The following is a 19,897-nucleotide window of genomic DNA, read 5'->3' on the forward strand; positions in this document are numbered from 1 at the left end:
AAGGTGGAGAATATTCCTCTCCATCAAATTTGGTATTTGCCAGCCTTGTTTTTGCTCAACATAGATACATAGATAGATAATTCTGTTTTTTTTTAAAGGCATGAAAACTTTTTATATTTTTCAGTTTTTAAATGTGGACATGCAAAACTTTTTTGATTAGAAATGTAAGGTATTTTACAAATTGGAAATAGATTTAAAGGTGCTAATAAATTCTTCCATCCCAATTTTCATTTCATCTCCCTCATTTCAGCCCTAAATAAATAACATGGATAAGGCATCCGTGCATGGACATATATTTATGAAGGTTTGTCAATTCATCCAGAGCCCACTATTCTTCATGTTTATGTGAGGTACTGTTTTTAAAATTGTTCCTTTAAAAGACATTATAGTTTCTTAGACATGACACCAAAACTAACAAAAAAGTAACATGACAAGCAACAAAGTAAAAAACAAACTGAACATCATCAGAATTAAAATCTTTTCTATTTTAATATTTATTTATTTATTTATTTGGCTGTGCCAGATCTTAGTTGCGGCATGCGGGATCTTCGTTGTGCCATGCAGGACCTTTAGGTTGGGGCATGCAGGCTCTTAGTTGTGGCATGTGGGATCCAGTTCCCTAACCAGGGATTGAACCCAGGCCCCCCACATCGGGAGCGTGGAGTCTTAACCACTGGACCAGCAGGGAAGTCACCACTGGACCACCAGGGAAGTCCCCCCAAATTTTTGTATTTTAGAGGATACCATCAAGAAAATGAAAAGACAGCTTACAGAATGTGATAAAATATTTGTGAATAATATACCTGATAAAGGGCTTATATCTAGAATACATAAAGAACAATTACAACTTAATAATAAAAAGACAACCCATGAAGAAAATGAGGAGACAAGCCTCAGACTTGAAAATATTTGCAAAAGGCATATCTGAAAAACACCATTAGCCCAAAATATACAAAGAACTCTTAAAAATCAACAATAATAAAACAACCTGGTTTTAAAAACGGACCAAGGACCTGAGCAGACACCTTCTGACAGAAAATATACAGATGGCAAATAAACATATGAAAAAATGCTCAACATCCTATGTGATTAGGGAATTCCAAACTGAAACAACAAGATACCATTACACACCTATTAGAATGGCCAAAATCCAAAACACTGACAATGCCAAATGCAGGCAAGGTTGTGGAGCAACAGGAACTCTCATTCATTGCTGGTGGGAATAGAAAATGGTACAGTCACTTTGCAAGGGATTTTGGCAGTATGGTAAGCATACTCTTACCATATGATCCAGCAATCATGTTCCTTGGTATCTACCCAAAGGAGTTGAAAACTTATGTCCACACAAAAACCTGCACATGGATGTTTATAGCAGCTTTATTCATGATTGTCATAACTTAGAAGCAACCAGTGTGTCCTTCAGTAGGTGAATGGATAAACTGTTATACATCCAGACAATGGAATATTATTCAGTACAAAAAGAACTATCAAGCCATGTAAACACTTAGGGGAACCTTAAATGCATATCACTAAGAGAAAGAAGCCAATATTAAAAGCCTACAACTATATGACCTTCTGGAAAAGACAAAACTATGGAGACAGTAAAGAGATCAGTGGTTGCCATGGGTTGGGGGGAAGGAGAGATGAATAGGTAGAACACAGAGGATTTTTTGAACAGCAAAAATAGTCTGTATGATACTATATACCATAACGTCTCACAGAAAAAACCTGAGTGACCTTTTTTGGCCAACCCAATATAATGGTAGATACATTGAATGAAATCTGTGGAATGTTCAATATCAAGGTGAACCCTAATGTAAACTATGGACTTTGGATAATAATGATGTATCAGTATACATTCATCAGTTGTAACATCTGTTCCTTTCTTGACAATTGATGGTAGAGCCAAGTTGTGTGTCGGGGGGCAGAGAGTACATGAGAACTCTGCACTTTCTGCTCAGTTTTGCCGTGAACCTAAAACTACTTTAAAAAATAAATCTTTTTTTTTAAAGACAATCCAATTAAAAATAGACAAAGGATTTGGATAGACAGTTCTCCAAAGAACATAGGCACATAGACAATAAGCACATAAAAACATGTTCAACGTTATTAGCCATCATGGAAATGCAAGTCAAAAGCACAATAAGATACCACTATACAGCCATTAGGACAAGTGTAATAAAAGAGATAGAGAATAACAAGGGTTGCTAAGGATGTGGAACAATTAGGACCCCCTCCTCTGTTGGTGGGAATGTAAAATGGGGCATCCTCTTTGGAGAAGAATCTGGCATACAATATAGGGTTACCATATGATCCTGCCATTCTACTCCTAGTTGTAAACCTAAGAGAAATCAATACATATGTCCACACAAAAATTTGTATATGAATGTTAATAACATTATTCATTATAACCAGGAAGTGAAAACAACTCAAGTGTCCATCAACTGATTCATGGATAAACAAAATATAGTATGTCCATACAATGGAATATTATTTGGCAGTAAAAAGTAGTGAAATACCGATACCTGGCATTACATGGATAAACCTTGTAAACGTTATGCCAAGTGAAAGAAGCAAGTCACAATGGACCATGTCTTACATGACTCTATTTATATGAAATGCCCAACATAGACAAATCTACAGAGACAGAAAGTTGATTACTGCTTGCCTAGGGGTTGCCTAGGGGTTATGGGCAGATTGGAAGTGATAGCTAAGGAGTGTTGGGTTTCTTTTGGGGGTGATGGAAATGTTTTAAAATTGATTGTGATGATGGGACACACAACTCTGTGAATATATTATAGACTAGAATATATAGAGAACTATGCACATTAAGTGGGTGAATTATACTATAATAGGACCACTCCTTTCTGAGACTGACCATATGCCCAGTGGTTAATAGCCAAATGATTATTTGGGCATTAACATTATATAACATCTTATATTGGCAATGTGGGTTTACAGTGTTAAGCTCTATTTTTTGTTTTTGTTTTTAATTAATTTATTTTTTTTGTCTGTGTCAGGTCTTAGTTGCGGAATGCGGGGTCTTCATTGAGGTGCATGGCCTTCTTTCTAGTTGTGGCCCACGGGCTCCAGGGCACGTGGGCTCTGTATCTGTGGTGCACGGACTCAGTTGCCCGCAGTATGTGGGCTCTTAGTTCCCTGACCAGGGATCGAACCTGTGCCCCCTGCATTGGAAGGCAGGTTCTTTACCACTGGACCACCAGGGAAGTCCCTGTTAAGACTCTGTTGTTCCTAGTCTCCCAGTCCATTTATAAGATTTGTTGTTGTTGTTTGTTTCCTTTTTATTAACATACATATACTTAACCTACAATGAAATATACATATTAAATGTTTAGTTTGGTGCATTTTGACAATGTATATATTCATGTAAAAACAAGATATAGAACATTTTCATCACCCCAGAAAGTTTCCTCCTACTCCTTTCCAGTCAATCCTCTCCCCTTCCCCTTTCTGATTTCTATCATTATATGTGAATTTCCTCTATTCTTGAACCTCATGTAAATTAAGTCACTCAGTGTATGTTTTTTGTGTCTGGCTTTTCTCACTCAACTTAATGCTTTTTATATTAATCCACATTGTTTTATGTGTCAGCAGCTCATTCCTTTTTATTGTCAAGTAGTGTTTCATTGTATCTACAATTTACTTATCCATTCTCCTGTTGATGGATAGGTTGTCCCCAGTTTTTGGCTATTATGAATAAGGCTGCAATGAACATTTTGGGCGATATATGTTTTCATTTGTTGTGGGTGGGTCCCTAAGAATTGTGGGGACATAGGGTAGATATGTATATAACTTTATAAGATCTGTCAGACTACTCTCCAACCTGTTTTTACCATTTTATATTCCTGCCTGCAAAATGAGAGTTCCAGTTGCTCCATATCCTCACCAACATTTGATGCCGTCATTCTCTTTATTTTAGTGATTCTAGTGGGTGTGAAGTGGCATCTCATTGTGATTTTAATTTGCATTTCCATATTAGCTAATGAGGTTGAGCCTCTCACGTGCTAATTAGATTTTTTTTTTGGTAAAGTCTATTCGGTTGTTTTGAATTCTGGGGAGTTGAGACTTCAGCATGACGCTGGCCAGTTTGCAGGGCTCCTGGTTACTTTCCAGAGACAAAATGACCTAGGAACATGGCTTTTGGAGCCTGATGTCTTGTCTGTTTCACAACTCCGTGATTAGAACTCAAAATATAAAGTTGCGAATAGACCACAATAGATCCCCGAGGTATAAATGGTAATGTAGAATTGGATGTAAGTTTAGCCTGGTAGCCATACATTAGCAGTGTTATGTAACATTATTTCAGTTCTTTATGAGAACCTAAAGAAGCACAGGAATTGTTTTTCAGAGAGGCAGTTGAGAGTAGTAATTTGGAACTTGAACTCTGGAGTCAGATACTGTAGTTATATTTCTACCTCTGCCATTTACTGTGTCTTCTTTGGGTCTTACTCATATCTCTGGGCTTCAGTTTCTTCATCAAAAAATAAGGAAGAAAGTAACAGTAACTCTACCCCAGGCTGTTGTTAAAATTAAAGTAATTAATACAAATAAAGCATTTAAAATAATGCTGAATTCATAGAAAATGCTGTATGAAGGTTAGCTATTGTTATTATTGATTTTGAGTTGATGGCCTGGCATGATTAGGTGCTCAAAAGTGTAGATTTTCCTTGGGAAGTAACCAGCCTTTATCTGGATAGCCATTCATTCATTTAGCATCAATCTTAAACAGCTACATAATGTTTGATTCCATTTCTATAAAGTTCTCTAAATGGTAACATTGCAGAGGTGGAGAACATACTAGTGGTTGCCAGACATTAAGGATTTGGAGTGGGAGGCTATCAGGGGTTAGCATGAGGGAGTCCCTTTGTCATGATGGAACAGTCCTGTGCTTTGAGTGTGGTGGTGGTTACAGAGATCTATACATGTGATAAAATTGCCTAAAAATACACACACACACACACACACACACAAATGAGTGCACGTAAAAACTGGTGAAATCTGAATAAGGTCTATAGATTGTACTAATGTCAATGTCTTTTTCTGATATTGTACTTTAGTTATTTCTGTAAGAGGAAACGATTGGGGGAATCTGGGTGAAGAGTACACGGGGACTCTCTACTATTTCTTGTTGCTGTTGATTTTTTCGGCAGCTTTGGTGAGATATAGTTCACATACCATACGATTCACTCATATTAAAGCATACCATTCATTGGTTTTTAGTATATTCACAGGTATATGCAATCATCACCACAGTCAATTTTAGACCATTTTTATCACCTCAAAAAGGAATCTCACACTTTAGTTAACATCCCCAACCCCCTAGATCCCCTCCAGCCCCTGGCAACCACCCAGTCTACTCTGCGTCTATAGATTTCCTTGTTCTGGATATTTCATATGAATGGAATCATATACTATGTGGTCTCTATATTATTTTGCAACTCTCCATGAGTCTATCATTATCACAAGATAAAACGTTTAAAAATGAATGACCGTGTTGCTCTGGGACAAGCACTGTGCTGGGCCCAGTGGACACATGACTAAATGAAGCCACGATCGCTGCCCCAAAGAGCCTAGAGTTTAGTGGGAAAGGCAGAGAAGTTGAGGGGCAATGAGAGCGTGTGTGACAAGTGCTCAGATGGAGGTAAAGTAGGAGCCAGGACAATACCAGGAGGAGTATAGCTTAGATTGGGGTGACATCAGGCAGAGATCCCCCAGAGGAATTGGTTAGCAAAGTTTTAAAATGCATGACACGTGGAAAGAATCTGGGACCATGTGTGGACTGCAGGCTCCTGGGACATCTGTAGAACCAGACCCTTTCTCAAGACTTTTGCTCCTGTTGGCTGGAGTCTCCTGGCTACAGTGCTTAGTGACCAGGCGGCCCTCATCTATTGTTTCTTCTCCCCAGTGTCCAACAAGCACCCGTTTGTGGACAGCAATCTTCTCTACCAGTTCAGAATGAACTTCCGGCGGAGGCGAAGACTGATGGAGCTGCTCAATGAAAAATCCCCCTCCTCCCAGGAAACTCATGACAGCCCCTTCTGCCTGAGGAAGCAGAGCCATGACAATCGGAAATCTACCAGTTTTATGTCAGGTATGTCAGTTCCCTTGTTTGTTTGATCATATATATCTGTCTTTTGAGAAATAGCATAGTTGTAACTCACCTTTGTGAAATTCTGTTCTCCAGCAAATTTGTATTTATTTATAACCAAAAATTTATTTATTTATTTATTACTCCCCCCGAAAAGAAACCATACACACATACAACCAGATTGTTCCTGTGCAGCCAACATACATGCTAAGAAGTCTGTTTTATAACACTATGTATTTGAATTAGAGAAGACTACTCAAGCTCTCACTCCTACCTTATTTACTTTTCATTTACAAACAATCCTTACATATCATTAATTATCCAGTTTTCTAAGTCACAGCATTGAGAAGCTATATATTTTAAGGATGAATAAAGTCTTCTTAGGGCATATACAACTAAAAGGCAACTGATTATCAATCCATCACACAGAACAAATTAAAACTATGAAAGGTAGACACAGGTGCTCAGAAAGCACAGCAGCCTGGGACATTATATGTTAGGTCAGACTGTCCCATATTGACAATTAACCTGGACAGAAATGATGACTGATGTTCACAAAGATAACCCCATTTAAACAAAAAATAAAATAATATAAAATAAAACCATTCACCCGGAAAAGGTTAACTTGATGTGTCATTCTGTGTAAGTGGGTGAGGTGCTTAACAGGATATCTTCAACTCCTCTGAAAACTTGACATTGACTTGAGAAACTGATTGGCCTAAGGTTGGAAGTTATGGGCTTCACCCGAAACCCAGAGCAAAACGAAAATGTGTCTTGGTTATGAATAGGAGCGGACCGTGAGAACCCTTACGACTAGAGGTATTGAGAACTTTCTGTGCCCTTGGCACAGATCCAAGCTTAGTTGCATACATTTTCTCATTTAATTCTCACTGTTACTCTTCAAGGAAAGACTTTTCTTATCTCCATTTTACAGGTGAAGAAACTGAGGCATGGAGAAGTTCAGTGGCTTACCCAAGGTCACACAGCTAGAAAGTGATGGACAGGGCTGGGTCTGGCACCAGGTCTGTCTTATCCCAGTGCTTATATTATACTGGCTCCTACCCAACCTTCTACATCCCAGATTCCTCAGACACAGCTGGGATGGAGCAGAGAAGGAGCCAAGAGCCACTCCAGGAAAGCAAACACTAGCCAAGGGTCAGGAGCCTAGGCCTGTGCTTAGATGCGCACCAGTTGTGTGTCGCTCAGGCTGCAGTCTCCTGCAGATGCAGAGGAACCGTTCACGTCTTCGCTGGCGCTAAGGTTCGCCTGTTTCTCAGTGGGCCCCGTAGACGTGAACAAGTGATGAGGAGGAGGAGGACACAGTAACCATGGTCACCATAAAAGCCAGCATTGATCTTGTGCTTCCCATGTGCCAGCACTGAGCGGAGCACCCTCCATGGTTTCTCTCATTGGATCGCATGCCTCGCTCTCTTTCCCTCGTTGAGAGCCAGCCACGTCCACAGTGGAGAGAACGAGATCGTATCACTGAAGCTGCTGCCTCACAGACGCCTTCAAAGCCCGAAGCTGTGCTCTGTGTTTTCATCTCCTTCTTCTGTGGCTCTGGGAGATTAAAGATTTAATCTTCAACCCAGAGGCACTTACCATCACCGTTAATTCATTAAGTGTCTCGCCAGCACTTAATTTACATCCTTTCAGGGATGCTTAGCGTGGACTCGGTAGTTCTTAAAATAATGTTTTATGTAACCGAGTACTTTTCAATATATAATCCACTCCTTGCACCAGTCCCATGAGATGGCATTATTCCCACTTTACAGTTGGGGAAACTGTACGTTTAGAAAACCGAAGGGAACGGCCCCAGGCTGTGCTATTCGTCAGGGGCAGAGGTGCCACTCAAACCCTTGCTTTTCCGATGCCAAGGCCAGAGTGCTTTCTTCCGGCACACGTGACCTGCCTCACTATACCTGGCAGGGGAAAGCCTGCGTGCATGCTCTGGGGAACCAAGACCATCACCGTCGGTGACTCTGTGTGTTCCCGGCCCACAGTCAGCCCCAGCAAGGAGGTCAAGATCGTATCTGCCATGCGGAGGAGCAGCATGAGCAGCTGCGGCGGCAGCGGCTACTTCAGCGGCAGCCCCCCACCCAGCAGCAGCCCCCCCGTGCTCTGCAACCCCAAGTCTGGTGAGTGGCTGATGAGCTGCCCCGTTTCTGACTGTGACTGTGGGGGACTTGGGCCTGTGTGCAGGCGGGGCTCCCTGGGAAGTGGAATTCTCAGGCAGAGGGAGACTAGCCTGGGAGCATCTTGTTACACTGTGCTCTTGGGGAGCAGCACCCCATGGATGGAAGGGAAGGACGTGGGTTTGGGCCGAGGGAGAACTGGGCTGCGATGCAGTCTCCATGAAGCCTGCCGCTCGCCCCAGGTGGAGCTCTGGAGTTGGGATGGTCTTTTGAGAGTTGTCCTGACTTGGGGTGAGGTGGCCAGGCTTTTATACCCTCACCTTGATCAACCATTGGATGTTGGCTGCCCCTGGGAGGAGGGCGTGACCTGGGGAAAGGCGGCTCTCTTTGGAGAGAGAGTTCCAAGGACAGTTGAGAACGCTGGCTGTCTGAGGGCTGTCTGCTGCTAGCAGTCCCAGAAGTGGCAGGAAATACGCAGTCCTGAAGGAAGGTTCGAGCAGCAAACAGCAGGGGAGGTAGCGCTGCCCCAGATTGCAACTGATGCAAAGATCTGTTGGGTCTCTGCACCCCTAAGGAAGAAGCTTGGATCTCTGCAAACGTAGCCGTCCCTGCAGTGGACTCTTGGTGCCTTGTGGTTTCAAACTCTACTCATCAACCTCCATGGCTTGTACATTCCAGAAAAAAAAACCCTAGGCACAAAGATTGTTAATGAACTTGTACTTAGATCTAATCAGTTCTTCAAGCCCCACAGGAACCTGTAACCCATCGATACCACCACCTTCTCACTGTGCTTACCCACCTCCTTTCCAGGATTAGCTTGCATGGCCCATCATGATAACCATGGGCTTGAAAACACCTTCCACTCCACTTGTTTAGTGCCCTGTCCACCCTCAGTTCAGTGTCTCACCTTCAGGGAAGACACTTTTGTTCCTTTGTTCATGCTGTTTCCTTATTACCAGATGTTGGGGATACAAAGATGAGAGGTCATGACCCCATCCCTCAGTGAGCACATCCTCTCTTTGAGGAAAAAAAAAATGCACTCATGAGAATAAGGACAAATAGAGGTTGTTAAAGGGCTTTAAGAGAAAACAGTCATCTAATGCTGTTGTCTAGGTTTTTTCTTAATCTAACTTTTTTTTCTTCTTTTTTTGCTGTCTTCTGGAGGGTTAGCTCTAAGAATAAAGTTGTAACCTGCAAGTGAATGAAGAAACTTGCTTCCACACTGTCTCTGGCTGGAAAATCTTCCAGCACCCATATATTACCAGGTTTTTCAATTAATAGAGCACTGCTGATAAGGTAGAATGAGAAGAACTATATTGTTAGAAATAGCATGTTTGAAGCCCTGGTAGAAATCTGATACCTCCAGGTTAGAATCAAAAGAGTTCAATTTCAGGAAAGGGTTAGTTGTGCTAAAGCCATTTTACATGTTTTTGATTGCTTACCAGAGTAGAAGATGAACAAAGTGTTAATTGCTTAAATTACACATTCATCTTCCCTGAGGTAGGTTTACATTGTTTCCTCTTTCTCCTTACCCCCTTGACTCAAAGGGAAAATATTACTGATATGCAGGCAGAAAAGAAAGGTCAGGTTGCCTTTTTTGGGTTTCTAAGGACCAAAGCTGTCAGGACTTCTTTGTGGTTCATAAATCCTACCTCTTACCTGTATTCTGACAAGCTTCTCTTTTACTCTAAGAGGGTTCCCAAGATGCAGGGAGCTCATCTGTGATTTTTTTCCTCTCAAGCAGGTAAGCAGGCTTCACAGTAAGGCGTTTAAAATTAATCATTAGATATCCATCAGGATATATTTTTTAACACTGTATATAAATGCGCTAATTCAGATAAAGAAAGTGCTACGGAAAGTAACATAATCAGTATCATTGTGGTGAGTAAATAAGTTCCCAAGGATATGAAAAGAGAAAGCTAGAAATAATTCCCTAGGTTTCAAAGTTTCTACATTTTTTAACATAAGAGAGAAAGTGTATTAAATGATCACTACTGTTGCCACATATTACAATATAGTGTGATTCAAAACCACAATGAGATATCACCTCATCCCTGTCAGAATGGCTATCATCAAAAAGAACACATATAACAAATGCTGGAGAGGCTGTGGAGAAAAGGGAACCCTCTTGCACCGTTGGCGGGAATGTAAATTGGTGCAGCCACTATGGGAAACAGTATGGAGGTTCCTTAAAAAAGAATTAAAAGTAGAACTACCATATGATCTAGCAATTTCACTTCTGAATATTTATCGAAAGGAAATGAAAACACTAATTTGAAAAGCTCTCTGTACCCCCATGTTTATTGCAGCATTATTTATAATAGCCAAGACATGGAAACAACCTAAGTGCTCATCAATGGATGAATGGATAAAGGAAATATGGTACTTTTTTTGTATGTATATAAATACACACACACATATACACACACATACACATACATATACACACATACACAACAGAGTATTATTCAGCCATAAAAATGAAGGAAATCCTGCCATTTGCAACAAAATGAATGAACCTTGAGGGCGTTGTGCTAAGTGAAATAAGTCAGGCAAAGAATGACAAAATGTCATATGATCTCACTTGTATGTGGAATCTAACAAAAAACTCATATATACAGAGAACAAATTGGTGATTGGCAGAGGGGGGTTGGTCGGTGGGCAGGGGTTGGTGGTTGGGTGGACCAGATGGGTGAAAGGGGTCAAAAGGTACAAATTTCCAGTTTATAGGTAAGTCCTGGGGAATGTGATATACAGCAAGGTGACTATGGTTAATAATACTGTGCTGTATATTTGAAAGTTGCTTAGAGAATAGATCTTAAAAGCTCTCATTTCAAGAAAAAGAAAAGTTTGTAGCTATGTGAGGTGATGATGTCAACTGGACTAGTTGATCATTTCATAATATATGCACCATTATGTTGTAACCTGAAACTAATATAATGTTATATGTCAATTATATCTCAATAAAAATAGAGAAAAAGTATAATAAAAATAAATGGTTGATATTGTCAAATATCACAAGTACAGTGTGATTCCTACATCCACGTTCATAAACCCCAGAGGAGATTGTGTGGGTAGGGGCCTGGAGGCAGTTGAGTGACAGGGAATAAAAAGGTCAGAATCCTCAATCATGGACCCCTTCTCTTACTTCCTGACCATTTGCTGAGAGCTTTTGTTCTTGGTAGTCAACCTTCTCCCTCCTTGGAGGAAGCATAAATTCATGTTCTCTTTTATGAGCTTTCTGAAAGCAAAAGTAACAATCCCAGCCATGTGTCATCTCAACAAGAAGCACTTCGTTGCCTTTGACTGAGAAGGTGCTTATTAGGGCCCAGCTGCCTGGTGGATCCTCCAGGCCTCACCCCCAGGCTGCCTTTTATTTTCTGCTGCACACTTGTTCCAGGACTGGCATCTGACCTCTGAAGGCCACCAGCAAAGGGAATTGGAGGCTGGCACTTCACCAGGTTAGGCTCCTAGCCCTGATCCTTTCAGTTTCTTTGTGGACTCAAGTTCATGATGTCTCTATAACTGGGATAGGATGGTCCCTGTCCCCCAACCCACTGGCTGCTCTGGGTGGCCATGGCAGTCCCTTGTCCAGTTCTTAGCACAGGATGGAGGGGGATGTTCATTTTTGGTGGGTGTTTAGGCAGTCACAAGTCAGGAATCGACTGCAATCTTTGCCATCTTGGAAGACCACAGCAGTGATCTGATGGGGACAGTTGTCTTAGGAACACAACACACAGTGACGTTTTGAAGCTTCTGTGCCCTTTCTTCTGAGTACAGGCAGTGGCACCAAATGCTTGAATTTAAATTTTTTTTTTTGCGGTACGCGGGCCTCTCACTGTTGTGGCCTCTCCCGTTGCGGAGCACAGGCACCGGACGCGCAGGCTCAGCGGCCATGGCTCACGGGCCCAGCCACTCCACGGCATGTGGGATATTCCCAGACCGGGGCACGAACCCGTGTCCCCTGAATCGGCAGGCGGACTCTCAACCACTGCACTACCAGGGAAGCCCGAGTTTAAATCTTTTTTTCTTTTTTTTGTGCTGTACACGGGCCTCTCACTGTTGTGGCCTCTCCCCTTGCGGAGCACAGGCTCCAGATGCGCAGGCTCAGCGGCCATGGCTCACGGGCCCAGCCGCTCCGCGGCATGTGGGATCTTCCCGGACCGGGGCATGAACCCGTGTCCCCTGCATCGGCAGGCGGACTCTCAACCACTGCACCACCAGGGAAGCCCCCGAGTTTAAATCTTAATTCTACTTCCCGTTGACTCTGAGGCCTTGGACGGAAGCTATTTAACTTTTCTCAGCTTCTGTTTCCTCCCGAATAGAATAGGGATAAGGATGAAATGAACCCATTAGTTCTTGTGATGATTAAATAATAGAATATATTTAAAGCGCCTAACATAGCGCCTAGCACATGTTAATTATGCAGAAGAATTCCCCAGTGTTATGATTCAAGGCAAAAGGCAGTGCGTACGTGCAATCTGGGGTATTAATAAGGAAATCCGTGCGGCTTTGGTGAATGGGGCGTGTATGGTATGATGGGGGAGGGGTTTGTATGGGGTGGAAACGGTTATCAGACGGCCAGAGTCAGGATTTCTCTCTTTTTTTTTTTTAACATCTTTAAGGATTTCTCTTAATTTTGACATGTTGAATGCACATCAAGGTCTAAGAGAAAGAAATTCAGGAACTAGAAAATGTGGTCTTTTCCTTTATAGAAAAAGGTCAAGCCGCTCCTTACCCCACCCCTGGCACTCTTGCTTCCCCTTCCCCTGCTCCCATCTCTGCTTTCTGTAGCTCTGTAAGTTAGGTTTAGGGTTATTTATGTTTGCTAATACTTTCTGCCTCTGGGCAGCTAGAATATAAACTGGGAGGCAGGGGTCTTTGCCACTTTTGGTCACTGGTGTCACACATGAGGCATTCAGTAAATATCTGCTGAATGAAAGAACAGAGGGCTCAGAGGGTCTGTACCTTGACACTGCGTCTGTCTTACAGTGTTAAAAAGACCCGTCACTTCTGAGGAACTCCTGACTCCCGGGGCTCCGTATGCAAGGAAGACATTCACGGTAGGCTCATCATTTGGTTTTTCTCCCGTGCTGCTCGTTTGTCTGGGCCATGTCAACATGGCAGTGTGTGCATATGTAGCTTAGGGACGGAACTGAAAAGCTTCTCCCAATTTCCCTTTTGTTTTGAGCATGATTATAATCGTAGACTTTCTTGACCTTTAGGCACTAAAATGCATTAGGACTTGACATAATTTATTATTAATACAGCATTTAAAATTCCTTTTGATGTGTCCTTAAAAAAAAGATTTCTATTATGTACTTATTCTAATATAATGACAGATTCAAAGGCAGATGGTAGAACAAATCATGCTAATAATCCCTTTTGCATTATAGTTAATTCTAAAAATTATGTAAGACATGAGGGAAGTCTTTAGAGAAAACTATGGCATAGATTGTTCTACCATAAGGAATGACTTTTTTGACAATGTTATCGTGCCTTGAGTTATACAAGCACCTGATTTGGGCGCACTGCGTACCTGTGAGCACCTCCTGACCACCTGCCCTTTCTTGAAGGTCCTTCAGCCTTCCTTCTACTCCTAGGGTCCCACTGGTATTCTTTTATTTTCTTTTTTTTTGGCCGCACCCTGAGGCCTGTGGAACTTCCCTGACCAGGGATCGGACCCATGCCTCCTGCAGTGGAAGTACGGTGTCTTAACCGCTGGACCACTAGGGAAGTCCCCCACTGGTCTTCTTCAAACAGAATCCATGTTCTCTGCTTGACATCCCCTCACCCACTTCCTGTCGACTTGCCTCTGTCTCTTTGTCTCCTCACATGTACATTGACGTCTTCTTTAAAATACTTCTCATCTTTCCTGTAGTCTTCTAATTTTTGTTTTAATACCCCAGGGTGGGGAAAAAGCTTTCCACACTCATTTGTGCTACGAACATTTGTTGAGGACTGCTTCACGTTCTGAGCACTAAGGAATTAAAACAGGATGGGTCCAGTCCTAGCCAATCAATATGAAAAAAGCACTGGTAATATGTCTGTATCAGGGAAAAGGTAAACTGCACATTTGGAAGTGCAATCAGGTACAATGAACTAATAGCAGCAAACCCTAAAGCCAATGAAGTACCTAATAAAGAACTCCTCAGACAAGCAAAAACTAATAAGAGTTCATCGACACTAAAACCTGCCCTAAAAGTCTTTCTGAGAATGGTCACAAAAACTTCAGTTGCTTCCCTACTTTTCCTCAGTCTCCAGCATTCAAGAGACATTGGGTTGTATTTTTTTGTATTTCTTTTTGGTTTTAAATATCAATGCCAGCATTGCTAGTAATTGACGGTGAATGGCTGTCATCTCTATTTCAGTTGGGGTATGTATTAGAGACATGTCTGGGAGCCACCCAGAGAATGTAACTGGCAATTCTAATTATGATTCTATAAGGAAAGTCACCCTCCAGTTTCAAACAACTTTTGGACCAGAGTCAATTTGTAAATTGTGAACTTTATGTCCTTTTTCACTATCTTTTCTTGGTACAGAAAGTTGTGTTTCAAGAGAGCCAAGACTCTTCATGGTTTCCCCCCATTAGTAATTGAAATGGTTACTTTAAAGTTCAATGATTGTAAAGCAACTATACTCCAATAAAAAAAATTTTTTAAAGTTCAGTGACATAGCAAGATCATCAGGAAAGTATCCTTTGGATGCAGGGGAAGAGAAATTGGATCTGGAGGGAAATTTCAACCCTACTATTTTAGATCTTCAGACTTTCCATTTGAGTCTGATATTCAACTGCATAGCAGCCTAAGAAAGAGGCCTTCTGCCAGTTATTTACTGAGTAGTGACCTCACAGAAGAAGCTTCTTTCTGCCAAACAGGTGTTTCTTGACCATGTTTTCTGCACAGAGATATAAGCCTGTGTTTGTGATAAAAGAGTCCCGTTCCCCTGACAGGGTAGAGATGAAGTGGAGAAGAGGTATCTCATGGCATGTCTTTAGTCTTGGCTTTTCTCTGTCTTGGAAGGGCAGGCACACTGCCAGGGACCGTCTGCTGATGGCTAATTGTGGTTTTCCTCTCTAGATTGTTGGTGACGCAGTAGGCTGGGGCTTTGTGGTGCGAGGCAGTAAGCCATGCCACATCCAGGCCGTGGATCCCAGTGGCCCAGCAGCCGCTGCAGGAATGAAGGTACCTCCAGTACAGCAGTGTCTAAATACTTCTCGCTTTATTTCATTGTTTGGTGCCATCTGTACTTTCTCTCCCTGCGTGTTTTGGTCCCATTTTTGTCATTTCCTTTTCCCTTTCTGAATGGGGGTGAAATGAAGCCAAGAGTGTATGAGGTAGCAACTACAAGGATAAGTTTTTCTATCGCTCGGACTATTGCCTTCTTGGTCTCCAAACCTCCCTCGGTATTTTACATTTCTCTCCTGAACCAATACTGAATTTGAAAAAAAGTTTCTTTTTGCTTAAATCTTATACAGTAATTGTACTGCTTTTGTTCAAAGTATATACTTGTGGTGTTTAAGCAGCCAAGACACAAGAAACAGTAAATAGTGAGAAAAAGAGAACAAAAGTTGTGGAGTTTGGAAGAGGAGATCTGGATTATTTTATTGGTTTTTACTACTTACTAGCTCTTTGAACAAGTTCTGCAACATCTCAGAGCCTGTTTCCTCCTCTCTGAAATGATAATCGTATTTCATTCTGCTGTTTTATAGATTAAATATGTCAAAACATTTGATAAAGTACAAAGAACTACACAAACATCAAGAAACTGAGTGAATTGTGTAAGATTTTTGAAAATAATTTTTACACATTTTTAGTATTAAAGTAATGAATATAGAGTCAAGAAAATTTGGAAAATACACACAGGCAGAAAAAAAAATGATAACTGCCTATAATCTTTCCTAGCTTAGAGATAACCACTCTTTACATTTTTAAGCAGCTCTTTTGAAGTATAATTGACATACATTAAAGTGTATCACTGTTAACATTTTGATTTATATTCTTCCAGACTTCTTCTATGTATGTATACATATATATATATATACGTATAAGTATATCTATACACATTGTTTTTATTTGTAAAGAAATATGGTATAAGAGGATATTGAGAGCACTGGTTTTCTGCTTCAAAACACCTTTATCGGGCTTCCCTGGTGGCGCAGTGGTTGACAGTCCGCCTGCCGATGCGGGGGACACGGGTTCGTGCCCCGGTCTGGGAGGATCCCGCATGCCGCGGAGCGGCTCGACCCGTGAGCCATGGCCGCTGAGCCTGCGCGTCCGGAGCCTGCGCGTCCGGACCCTGTGCTCCGCAACCGGAGAGGCCACAGCGGTGAGGGGCCCGCGTACCGCAGAAAAAAAAAAAAAACCACCTTTATCTAGCACAGTTTTGTTCTGTCATCTGTAAAACATTTCACAGAGGGTATTTATCTCTTGATTATCTGGGGCCATGGGAGGATGCAGAAGGCTTGAAAGCCACATATAATTCCCCCCTTTATTTCTTCAATACTTTCATCCTCTCCCCTCAGTCCTTTTCCTAGAGCAGTAAACCAGTGAAGCAATGACATGGTTTGGATCTCCACAGCTCTGGTTTCCAGCACTTACCCTCTGGCAATGGTTTACCTACTAGAAAAGAGAGATGGGCAGCCGAGAGCAGCTCAAGGGAGCACAGAGCAGAGATTACGGCCAGTCTGGGTAATGGATGCTGGTAGGATTCAGGATTGACTCTGCCCCCTGATTTGAACACCTCCTTCATACAGGGAGGCACAGGCTTGCTGTGTCTTGTGCTCTGGGTAAGTTACAGAAGCCTCGTTGGCTAAGTCCATCTGTATTAGAGGCCCTTCCTACATCCTCAGTATTGCAGTGGGCACAGCACCAAACAAACCCAGAGCAGGAAAGTTGGCCAGGAGCATTTGTATCTGCGCTGAAGCTGAATTTTTCATTTTCTAATGGAACTCTTGGCTGTGGTAAGAGTTTTATATTTTATTCCCACAGTAAAGTACCTCAGTATAAATTATTTCTGGCAGCGTGCTTTGGTTCGGAGCGTGCACTCACTCACATGGGGCTTGAAGCATACTTCCTTTGGGGAAAGCAATGGATTTACATTGCAGCTAAAGACCTTGTTTTGCTTAGCCAGGTGTATTTCATTGATTTTAGTCCATCTTTATTGATTAACATGCATAACTGTTCTAGACATTGTCAGTTGATTTCTTAGTTAACTTCTGAATGTACCTACCCTGATAGATGGGTAACCTGATACACTTTTGTCAATTTCAGAAGCTAACACTTCATACGGTTTATATTCTTAGTTTCTCAGGGGGTTGTACAATGGTTTTCATATGTTGTAGGGCAGTACAGAATTCAGTAGAACAGCGTTTCCAAAATTGTATTATACAGCTCTCTGGTCCAGCAAAATATCCTGTCCTGAGGTTCTGTGATCAAAACAGTTTTCAACTGCTGCACAGTTTATTCCCCTCTTGGAAATCTACAAAAAGCACATTAGCATACTAAAAATGCTGGGAAATCCAGCTGGGGAAAAAAATCTGTTTAAATTATCTAACACAACATTTATCACTGAAATGAAATCTTAAAATATAGCCCTGTTCTAAAAACCTGCTTTTGATCAAATTCTGTATTAGAATGACTGTATTGAGATATTTTTGAATTATACTATTGGTTAAATGAAAATGACAGGGAATACCATGCTCTTCCATGTAATTTACTTGTGTATGTTCATTTAAATCCATTACTTTGTTATAAAAAACACTGAATGAATTCTTTCGTATATTTACCATATGTATTTGTTATAGAATAACTTATATAAAAAGCCCTTTGTATAACCCAGGGGTTCCCAACTCCCGGGCCACAGACCGGTACTGGTCCGTGGCCTCTTAGGAACCGGGCCACACGGCAGGAGGTGAGCGGCTGGTGAGTATGCGGAGCTTCATCTGCCGCTCCCCATCGCTAGTGTTACCACCCCCGCCCCGGTCCAGGGAAAAATTGTCTTCCACGAAACCGGTCCCTGGTGCCAGAAAGGTCAGGGACCGCTGGTATAACCCAATCCTGAAGGCTTGTTACCACCAACCTGTCACGTTGCTGCTGCTCTTGAACTTCAGGGCAGCGTGTCTGGTTGTGTGGAGCTCAGCTGGGGGGATGGGGGTGCGCAGCGGGGGTGACCGTACAAGAGCCTGTCCTGGGGAAGGATCTGGTGACCTGGGCAGTGATCAACCTGCTTGGTCGGGGTGGTAGAAATTTCCCATCTGGTCAGAAGCCTCCTTTTAGCACCTCTGACTGGCAAGAGCTGACCCAGGACAGTGAAAGGCATCCCACTTTGCCTTCCATGGCAGTGTCTACGTGGAAGACCAGGCTCACGTCTCAGGTCTCAGCCCTCGTTTTCTCCTACTTTCCAATGTAGACAAAGCTTTACATCTGGGCCTTTGTGACCTTTCCATCCAGCGGAATTTTTCTACTTTTACTGTGGCTGCTTAATTTCACTGCTTTCCTTGCCAAAACAGAAATCGTTTTGTAACTAGTTTTTGTATGTTTACCATTTCTCGCTTTTTTTTTAAATTTTTGAATTCTATTTTATTTATTTTTTTATACAGCAGGTACTTATTAGTTATCCATTTTATACATATTGTGTATATATGTCAATCCCAGTCTCCCAATTCATCCCACCCCCCCACCCCCCGCCGCTTTCCCCTCTTGGTGTCCATACATTTGTTCTCTACATCTGTGTCTCTATTTCTACACTGCAAACCAGTTCATCTGTACCATTTTTCTAGGTTCCACATATATGTGTTAATATACTATATTTGTTTATATCTTTCTGACTTACTTCACTCTGTATGACAGTCTGTAGATCCATCCACATCTCTACAAATGACCCAATTTCGTTCCTTTTTATGGCTGAGCAATATTCCATTGTATATATGTACCACAACTTCTTTATCCATTTGTCTGTCGATGGGCATTTAGGTTGCTTCCATGACCTGGCTATTGTAAATAGTGCTGCAATGAACATTGGGGTGCATGTGTCTTTTTGAATTATGGTATTCTCTGGGTATATGCCCAGTAGTGGGATTGCTGGGTCATATGGTAATTCTATTTTTAGTTTTTGAAGGAACCTCCATACTGTTCTCCATAGTGGCTGTATCAATTTACCTTCCCACCAACAGTGCAAGAGGGTTCCCTTTTCTCCACACCCTCTTCAGCATTTATTTTTTGTAGATTTTCTGATGATGCCCAGTCTAACTGGTGTGAGGTGATACCTCATTGTGGTTTTGACTTGCCTTTCTCTAATAATTAGTGATGTTGAGCAGCTGTTCATGTGCCTCTTGGCCATCTGTATGTATTCTTTGGAGAAATGTCCATTCAAGTCTTCTGCCCATTTTTTGTTTGTTTTTTAATATTGAGCTACATGAGCTGATTATATATTTTGGAGATTAATCCTTTGTTGGTTGATTCGTTTGCAAATATTTTCTCCCATTCTGAGGGTTGTCTTTTCCTCTTGTTTGTAGTTTCCTTTGCTTTGCAAAAGCTTTTAAGTTTCATTAGGTCCCATTTGTTTATTTTTGTTTTTATTTCCATTACTCTAAGAGGTGGATCAAAAAAGATCTTGCTGTGATTTATGTCAAAGAGTGTTCTTCCTGTGTTTT

The 19,897-nt window shown here is 41.7% G+C and overlaps 1 protein-coding gene across 2 annotated transcripts in view; it reads left to right on the forward strand.

Annotated features, from left to right (window-relative positions):
- DEPTOR (DEP domain containing MTOR interacting protein) overlaps positions 1-19,897 on the forward strand; it is a 203,252-nt gene that overhangs the window by 94,141 nt on the left and 89,214 nt on the right. For both annotated transcript variants that reach the window (XM_081214281.1, XM_081214280.1), the window contains exons 5-8: positions 5,927-6,112; positions 8,113-8,247; positions 13,237-13,307; positions 15,324-15,428. In XM_081214281.1, coding sequence (XP_081070407.1) covers positions 5,927-6,112; positions 8,113-8,247; positions 13,237-13,307; positions 15,324-15,428 — 497 coding nt within the window. The remainder of the gene's footprint in view (positions 1-5,926; positions 6,113-8,112; positions 8,248-13,236; positions 13,308-15,323; positions 15,429-19,897) is intronic.

Source organism: Mesoplodon bidens (genome assembly GCF_964165515.1).
Source record: "Mesoplodon bidens genome assembly, chromosome: 16".
Classification (NCBI taxonomy): domain Eukaryota; kingdom Metazoa; phylum Chordata; class Mammalia; order Artiodactyla; family Ziphiidae; genus Mesoplodon; species Mesoplodon bidens.